At 33.3% G+C, this 10,022-nt stretch overlaps 1 protein-coding gene across 1 annotated transcript in view; it reads left to right on the top strand.

Annotated features, from left to right (window-relative positions):
- The window catches only part of Ptr (patched domain-containing protein), a 29,711-nt gene extending 25,774 nt beyond the window's left edge, over positions 1–3,937 (top strand). Inside the window, exon 9 of the mRNA XM_018513141.1 lies at positions 1,729–3,937. Within this exon, the coding sequence (XP_018368643.1) occupies positions 1,729–3,276 (1,548 nt within the window). The 3' untranslated portion in view covers positions 3,277–3,937. The remainder of the gene's footprint in view (positions 1–1,728) is intronic.
- The last annotated feature ends 6,085 nt before the right edge of the window (positions 3,938–10,022 follow it).

Below are 10,022 nucleotides of genomic sequence, written 5' to 3'. Positions count from 1 at the left end.
ATATATATATATATATATATATATATATTTAGAGACATCCGGTTTTCGTGCATGCGAACTCGCAAGGTATATTTCCTCATAAGCGCAAAAAAAGAAACACATTCGGAAGAACGGAGTGCGTTACGCTTGAAACTGCCACGCATAATCCGGTACGCGCAATTATGTCACGTGCTCTCCGACACGATGCGATATCGTGCAAACAACTTTCTCCGGTTGGCTAGTGTGAACCTCAAGAAAAGCAGCAATGTCCGTTACATCATGATTCTTCAAACCGATCAACGAGAAAGAAAGACTAAATCGGAGAGACCCCTATATAAATCCCCCACTTATTTACTTGAATCACGTGACGTCAAATAATTTCACGCCAACATTTAGACTCGCACACACATCTTTTTCTCTGTTTTATTTCTAACATTTCAACCTTCTAATAAAATTTCTAATAAAGTGATTACGAGAAACCGGAAGATATTTTACTGATGCGATAACTAAATAACTTCGAGTTTTTATTATTCAGTGTTTAGAATCACGTTAAATGTATTTTTAACATTATTTTTAAATACAAAGTATTTATTAATCTAGTTTCTATTATTTATTGTTTTTATGTCTTTACAAATGCGAATTAAATTAATTAAATGTAATAATAATTAATAATAATATCAATGTAGCTGGTGTTTAAATTTACTTTAAAGTAACATAATTTGGCATCAACTTTCAAGAAATAATTTTATTTCGCATATTGTATATATGTATGTATATATTCTAAGTTTTTTCATTGCTTTCATATTACACGATAAGTAAAATATAAATAAAATTCTATTCTAAGTTTTAACATGAATCGCGTTGTTTGACTTAAATTCACATATATTTAAAAACGTGATATTTACAGTAAAAAAATATATTCCAAAAGATACATCAGTTTGTCACGAAACAGTTTCCTGTAGCCTCTGTGATTGTTTCAACCAGATAAGTGAATATTTCATAATTTCCTCCATCTTCGAAGGGCGATTTCAATGCGTTTTAAGCACACTTCTTTGTACGACGTTGAGATCTCTTTCTCCGATGAAATAAAATTGTGAATGCATCGAGAGAGATATGATCGTAGACTAAGAATTTCACTGAGACCTTTTCTCCCCCATCGCGTTAGTTCGATACATTGTAGTGAAAGTACGTTTCTCGAAGATGGTTTCGCACTATCGCGTTTCCTCGCAATATTAATAACCTCCCGACATCATGAGCCGTCAAGTTCCGATGACTGCGCGGAAACGTCATTCGCTGAGAAACTACTGTCACGATGAACTCTTAATAACGACGTACAGCGTAATTGGATCCGCTCGCGAAACGTTTCATGTCGAAATGTACGTATGTCAACGTGCTGAGATCAAACAAATTACATAATCGTGACAAAACATGACATTGCGGCTTTGCGTGGTCCGAGAAGAAGCGGGACTACACTTTCTCGAAATTACTTTCACGGGGATACCGCAGAAATTCCCGAAAAGGTCTGACCAACGTATAATACATTCTCCGCGACTTTACTGTTACTTGTACCACTTTCATGAATTGCAAAATAGGAAAAGAGCGAAAAATGACAGATGATTATAAAGATTGAATGTACAAAAAAATTATTCAGTTTTTTCTTGTAGAAGATTTGTTTGCGATTTTCAGTTTGATATAAAAAAATCACTCCTAAAAAATACATTTAAAAATTAATTTTCGTCATTTTTCTAGGTTGTAATATCCGGTGAATACGACTACAGTGATCCAGTGATTCAGCAGCAAATAGAGAACTTGACGAGTAGTCTCGAAGCGAGTAAGTACATCAGTGCTCCTGTTTACACCGAGAGCTGGCTCCGTAGCTTCATCAACTACGTAACACGCAATCAGGACTATCTAAACGCGAGCATCACAGACGAGCACGACTTCATCAAAAATCTCAAAGAGCTCTGGCTCTTTCCTAACAGCGCCTTCTCTCTGGACGTTAAGTTCGACGACACGAACGAGAAAATCGTAGCGAGCCGGTTCCTGATACAAGCGGTGAACGTGAGCGGTACCAATCAAGAGAAGGACATGGTGAAGGAGCTACGTGGCTTATGTGCGGCATCGCCACTCAATGCGAGTGTGTTCCACCCGTACTTTGTGTTCTTCGATCAATTCGAGTTGGTAAGACCGACCAGCATTCAGTGCATGATATTCGGGGCCCTCGTGATGATGCTCATCAGCTTCATCTTTATCCCGAACATCTTCTGCTGCCTGTGGGTTGCCTTCTGTATCGTATCGATCGAGCTAGGAGTAGCCGGTTATATGGCGCTGTGGGACGTTAATCTCGATAGCATCTCTATGATCAATCTGATCATGTGCATTGGCTTCAGCGTCGACTTCACTGCGCACATCTGTTATGCTTATATGCGATCGAAGCAGCCGCGGGCGGAGGATCGAGTTAAGGAAAGCCTATACAGTCTGGGTCTGCCGATCGTTCAGGGAGCCGCCTCGACGATACTCGGCTTAATGGCCCTCCTATTGGCCGGTACCTATATCTTCCTGGTATTCTTCAAGATGGTCTTCCTTGTGATCTTCATTGGCGCCATGCACGGTATGTTCTTGCTGCCGGTGTTGCTGTCCCTCTTCGGGCCTGGCATCTGCAACGGCGGTGAGAACGAGCCCGATGAAGCGGAAAATACGAAGAATAGCACGCAGGAGAAGGAACTGCAGGCGAGCAAGCTGCAACTGCAACAACAGCAGCAGAAGCAACAATCGCCCTACGTGATCCCGCTTCCTCATCTAGTCTATTACGGTCCGGGCGACATCAAGCCACTCCAGGATAGTCCCGCGATGAGTATGGCGGTGTTCGAGGAGAGGGATCCTGGTTTGGGTACCAGCGAGGATAGTAACTCGACCGAGAGCGGTTCTTCGCAGAGCAGGAGGCGCCAGTGCAAGCCTCCTCAGGAGCAGCCTCAGGAGCAACAGGACCAGCAGTCGAATCAAATCCGTCACGACATGTGGAGGAGATCCATCGGCGTCCTGTACGGACTGTCGCAGTTTCAGTCCGCGATCGGCGAACCCCAGCATCCAGCGCCGGACTATCCCGGCGCCGAAACGCAACCGCGAGATTCGGGCGAGGACAATGGTCCGCGAACGGTCAACGTTCCTTGCTTAGGACCTTACGTTGTGTATCGCCACTCGAATCAGTTACCGTGCGATTACAGACGCAGTAGATCCTACCACAATCTGCAGTATCCTGCATCAACGCGGCATTTTACGGATCCCAGGTATCCTTAGAGGAAGTCGCGAGGGAATATAGTGTGAAAGATAGATATTATCGACGCGATATGGGAGATCCCTCAAATTCAGTCTCTTGAAGCAGGACTATACTAACAATTTTGAGAAGAAAGAACGGTAATATTAAAATTATCTCAAGAACAGATCGACATCGAGCCTATACAGACAATCATAGCATTCAAAAATACTGCATCAATTATTCTGATATATTCTACTTTTAATTCTATTTCGGAGTTTCAAAACCATATCTTCAGAGAGAGAATCTCAGGAAATATCAAGCTCAAAATATATAAACTCGAATACGTAAAATATATCTCGTATATATAATTGATTAATTTCTCCCAATAATATCTTCTATTCTTATTCTCGACGAATGGCCAGTACATTTTGTAAACGTTCGTTAAGCATTACGAGTAATTAATATTGGGAGATATTGTGTTTTGAATTTTAATTCTGAGAGATAATTATAATTATAGTATGATGTTCAATTACATGATAGTTTTGTGAGACCATGATAATGCAAAGAAAAGAAAAGCAAATACAAAGGAAACGACATTTTATACAAATTAACTGAGAATGTCCGAGTTGCGATTTATTAGTTTCAAGGGCCTGAAATTCAAGAGGACTTTACTCTCAAACAGCGGAAGTAAGGAATGAACCGAGTATACTCGGATTTGTGTAATAAATTTTTTCTACTCTTTTCTAACAAATAGAATCTCAATTAAACTTAAATTTTGTTGTGCATCTAAATTTTTTCTTCTTAAATCATATAACACAAAGAAAAAAAAGATAAATAAATAATAATGATCAATTAATATGTGACTATTGAATAAATATGAAAATGGAGTAAAAAATAAAAAAGAACTCTCAAGGTACAAATAAATGATATTAATTATATATATATACATATACTTTTTTTTACATTTTAACGCTGCCAAAAATATTAATTTTATATACAAAGCTGAAAAAGGTCCAGGCGCCGCTGAATGAGAATTAATAATGTGATTTCGAAGACTTTTTGTACAGTAGTGCTTTTTTACTACGAAATAGTGGTGAAAAAACAAAGTTGTTGAAGTTATGTGTCACTACGTTCGTACATATCGATACACGGGGTATCTTATATGCGATATGGAAGCTTGAACATTACTTGAGGAATGAGCTGTCGTATAGAGTGCTCCAAAAAATCAGTTGCAATTATATACATTTATAGCGACACTACATTTTTTTAAGAAGACATATGAGGAATGCCGATATTTCATTATAACGAGGAGAAAGCAGATCTATCAATTTTCAAATCTCTAAAGATTTGTTAATCATTGAATTTCTGCTTCTTCGGAGGACTGTATCGTATGTTATCGTACGTGTTTGGCCATTTAATTCCGTTTTATCTGACGTGGCAATATAAATATAAAAAAAAATTATATACGATTGCGTGCGTCTGATCATTCTACATGTACGACGAGAATACGGGCCTAGCATTAAGTGTTAAATTTTAAGTCATACTTGAATCCCGGATTTTTAGATCTTGGGGTCCTTGCAATAATCTGCCGATCCGTTTCCTCCCTCCGCTGTCATAGAGTGCGTTCCGAGTTAAGCATGAAACGCACGATGTATCATTTTATCCTTCTTTATTATTTGATAAACAATAACGACAAATGATGCATTATACTTCATGCGTAATTTGGAACGCACCCATAAATTCTATAATTTTACGTTGGCGTATCGCGCTCTTCGCAGCCAAAGGGTTAGCTCTCGTAGCACTCGTATTGTGCAATGCCCTATATGCAAAGGGCAAAGCACTGATACGAGAGGGTAGTGCCGGGACAATGTTGCCGGCATCAGGTTTAAGTTAGTCATTAAGAATAGCTCAAATCGAAAGCGATAATATTATATATATACATGTCTATATATATGTAATATATATGCTCAATATCAATCAAAACTATAATGTCCCGCGGTATATCAGACATATCGATCGGCACATGGTAAGAAAAAAAGTAAGAAAAACATGACTACAAATTAATCTTATAATAGATTATTATCCGATTAATATTTTGTAATAAATAAAGCGTAAAATTTTTTAAAAAGTGCATTTAAACGCAGATTAATGTTCAAGAAATACGAATAGGCCTGAAAATTAACTTATCGGTTTCAGATAATCTCAAAAATTTAAGATTATTATTTAAAGCAGTCGTATAAAAAAATGTCGAAATTTAGATGTACTTTTTAAATTTTTAACTGTAATTAACTGTAATAGGAAAGAAATTCTAAAACATCGTACATCAAGTTAACACGTGCTTTAGTAGCATCAGCAATGTACGACATTTTGCGGCATTATTCTGATTAGTATAAAATAAATAGATTCATTCTTAAATCTATTTATACGTATCGAACATTAATTCGCATCTAAAAGTACAAATTTAATATAAAGTGCTTTATTTCTTGTTAAATATTAAATGGATAATAATACATTGAAGTATTAGTTTTAATCACTTCTTTCTTTATCCTTACATGGCGACGTATCAGTTGTTCAGTAAGCGTGCCTTAAACAATTGACAGACATGTAGCACATTGTCGTATAAGTAATTCAATTTGGCAAGTAATTTGAGTAAGTTAAAAAGAAGTTAATTATAAGGGGCAAAAAGTGTTCTATTCTATCTTTCAAGCAAGTGTACTTCAAATTTTGCCTAGGAAGTTGTTTCGTATTTATGTGTAAAATATTTAATAAAGAAATTATTGATTATTTCACATTTTAAGATTCTTTACAATAAGATTTTTTACTTTTAATTCTTAGTAGCATTTTATAGAAACAATTATTGAAAAATTGCTCTTAATCATCTTCTAATGGAGTACCTTGCGTATTATAATTGAAACTGTGATCTACAAAGGAATAGCTAGGTGAAAATAGTTAAGCAAGACAGGACGCACGCTTCGCGATTCGGATAATACATTCGTATACGCGAATAAACAGCTTAATCGTTGTAAGAATTTGTTGCATTTCCGTTTCTTCTAAATTTTGCAAAATCAGTGGTAAACACAAATTCTCGTTTTTTTGCACAACTTGGGAAATCATCACTATATCTATTTTTGCGCGATTTTGTCAGTGCAACTATCGTACAATCAATCCATAATAATCAAGAGTGATCATAAGCTCCTTAACGCAAGAAACTTTCTCCTCTTTATTAATGTTTTTTCACGCGCTTTTAAACGCGTATGTATTTTAATGACTTCTTTTCTGATCATACCAAAAATAGCGGAGATATCTGCATAAACTATTAGGAATTTAAAATTCTCGAATTTATTTTTACTTTCTTGTAGTCAATATATTTTATTTACAGCCAACGTATCTAAAGATACTTCACGAGTAAATACTCAATTATAATTAAATATAAAGTATATAATTCTGAGATTGCTTGAATTTTAATTCGGAAGAAATAAATTTAACGTTTGTAAAGTCAATCTCCATCTTTGCAATTTAAGGGAAACTTAGAAAGTTTTTCAAAGTAAATCTTTTATTCTTTTTAATACACACACACACATACATATATATATATATATATATTCGACTGACAAGTAAAAAAAATTTTAGCAAAGTTCCAAGCGTTCCAATGGATTATTACTCCCCTCAAATTGTCTGTTCACCCAGAACAAGATCCAGTTGAAATTTTCTCGGAACCTCCTATTCCTATAGGACCTTTAAAAGTTGCATTTAACTAGTTTATAAAAAAACTAGTTTTTAAGGATAGAACAATTTTTTACGAGTGCTGAAGTATATCGTTTTGTAGTTTTGACATTCTCAAATCAAATGCTTCAATTTGACAATAAAAAACTCTTTATTAGAAAAAGAAATGTGTACATAATACAAAAAAAAATTTAATTAATTGAAATAATCTACATATACCAAATAAGGACAAAAATAGGAATGGAATTTCAATGAAATTATAATTGATGATGCAAATAATTTATACACATTATCGAAAATTTTGATAATACATTAGGTGTATAAATTATTTGGATCACCAATTATGATTTCATTGAAATTTCATTCCAAATTTTATTTTTGTCCTTATTTGATATATGTTTATTTCAATTAATTAAATCATATTTTTTTGTATTATGTACTCATTTCTTTTTCTAATAAAGAGTTTTTTTATTGTCAAATTGAGGCATTTGATCTGAGGATATAAAATCCACAAAACGACTTTGGATTTTTAAAAACATTTTTTCTATCCTTAAAAACATTTGATAATCCAGTTAAATGCAACTTTTATAGGCCTTGTAGGAGGTCCCAGAAAAATTTCAACTGGATCTTGTTTTGAGTAAACAGATCTTCAATTTGAAGGGAGTAATGACCCATTTGAACGCTTGGAACCTTGCTAAAATCGACCTTGATCACAAAATTTGATCATTTTTTAAATCGGGCTGCATTTCTTAAGATGTATATCGTAGACCTAAATGAATTATTGCATTGTGTTCAGCAACCAAAAAAAACATACAGTACTGTGTTTAAAATCCGGAGCCATTTTTACGTCAAATCAAATATGTTAAGAAAAACCAAAACTTTGATTTAAAAATCGTTCACTAGCGACCTGTGAATCTTAATATTTTTTGATAAAAATTTATGGGTGTTCTTTTGGCATAAAACTTTTCAGCTGAGAGATAAAAAAAATTTTTTTTTTGTCAATCTAATATATACATATACATAAAGTGTTGATGTAACTAAATTTAAATAGCATGAATATAATCTAAAGAATACCGAAAAGATGTATAAATTTTGAAGAAAATTTTGATAGCATTTTTTAACACGTTTTTTTAACGTGCAGTTTAGAAATTTCTATTTTTAGAAATTTGTACGATCATTCTTCTTAATAATATAAATATTAATATAAATATTAATATAACAGATACATGTTCGTCACAAATCATGTAACGTTTGCGAAATTTTGATAAAGAACTGGCTCGAAAATTCCGAAACAACTGTTAGTTGTATCACGGAAACACTTGAAAGCAAATACGACAATATTTATCTTAAGGCCGAATAATGAACAAAGATATACGTGGGAGAATATATCTAAAAAAACAATCTTGCGGTCAATGGTGTACAGATAAATATATTCCTTATTTCGCGGTTTGCAGCGTGCGTGTGTTCATATTTATGAATGTGAGAGAGAGAGAGAGAGTAGTATGAGTAAAATGATATTGTAGCTAATGGCAAACAGTCTGTTGCCGTTAGAAAGAAAAGCGCAGGAAATATATTCTGGCAATGATCTTTTAAATGTGTGTCAACATTTTTTACTCTTTCCAAAACCTTTATTCTTCTTTGACTAAATAATATTTATTGTCATACTCAGATAAGATTATTATTTATCCAATTATTTGACACAAGAATGATATTTAATGATATTTTCCCATAAAAGAGCTTGAATTGGAATATTTTTTGGCAATTTTAATATCTAAATAATAGATTACATTTTTATTTATTGAAACAATTGTTATTAAATCAATCTCCTCAAGTTCCTAAGTTATTTAACTATTAAAACTTTCTGACTCACCGACTCGATGTGCAACGGGCGAAATTATTCTGCCATGTAGCTATGATGATACTATAACACACAAGATTCCATTTAAAGATATATTCAAAATAACATTTTTAAAGATAATTTTTAAGTGCATTAAATTTTTTATTTATTTTTTATAATTATATATTTATTATATATACTTGTCCCTCGATTTACGTAGAGTATTCATTCTACGTAGACTTTTCTTACGGGGTCGAAAATCACATATAATAAGTGAAATCTGCCGGTACAAAGAAATATACAAAAAGGAAACCCCCCCCCCCTCCCCTTTATTATGATATAAACGCCTAATATGAGATAGTAACGTTTCTGCTATAAACCAATAAACGCTATCTATTGGTTCCACTGTGAATTTATTGCTCTTAGATTGAAAACTATATATATATATATATATATTTAGTGGAAAATTTATTATTAGATCATGCCTGTAGTCGTTGTACAAAAAGATTAAAGAATTTGGATGTCTTTAAGTTTTATTGAGATGAGCCTTTAAACTTTGTTTATTATTTAATAAGTAAATATTTGACAATAAATTCTTCACGTAGTGATAGAATAAAATTATATTAATAAAAAAATATGAGATATGTTGAAATCGTAAGGCGTGGAAACCGTAATATGAGATCCAGGGTAATTCAAATATGAAATAACCTATAATGTTCCTATGTCATAGCGAAAATCGATGCATAGCTAAAGTATAAATGTTATTGTACAATAACAAAAAGGACAACCGAAATCGAGTGCTTGTTTCTGCGATGCTTATTGGTTCCAACTACCTGAAAATAAATTTTAGATACAATGGATCGAATGCTCATTTTGCACGCACACTAGCTGTGTCTGTTTGTATTTTAGAAACATTACATAAAATTTTTTAATTGTTATACTAATGTACTTTAAGTTTTATTATCGATTTTTCGGGGTATCTCATATTAGAAACATAATTTTTTGACTTTGCGATTTGCTCACTTTCCACATTTTTTAATTAAAAAAAAAGTATTTGAATTAATTTTACATAATATTATCTTAAAACTTATTAAATTCTCTTCAAAATACCTATTATTTTTTTTAATTTTGCCCATAGACTTTTAGCATTTACCCAAAATAAACTCGGTATCTTATAATATAACCTTTCCTATATATATATATATATATATATATATATAAATCTCT

Source organism: Trachymyrmex cornetzi, unplaced genomic scaffold (genome assembly GCF_001594075.2).
Source record: "Trachymyrmex cornetzi isolate Tcor2-1 unplaced genomic scaffold, Tcor1.1 scaffold45, whole genome shotgun sequence".
Taxonomy (NCBI): Eukaryota; Metazoa; Arthropoda; class Insecta; order Hymenoptera; family Formicidae; genus Trachymyrmex; species Trachymyrmex cornetzi.
This window is presented reverse-complemented; position numbering and strand designations above follow the sequence as displayed.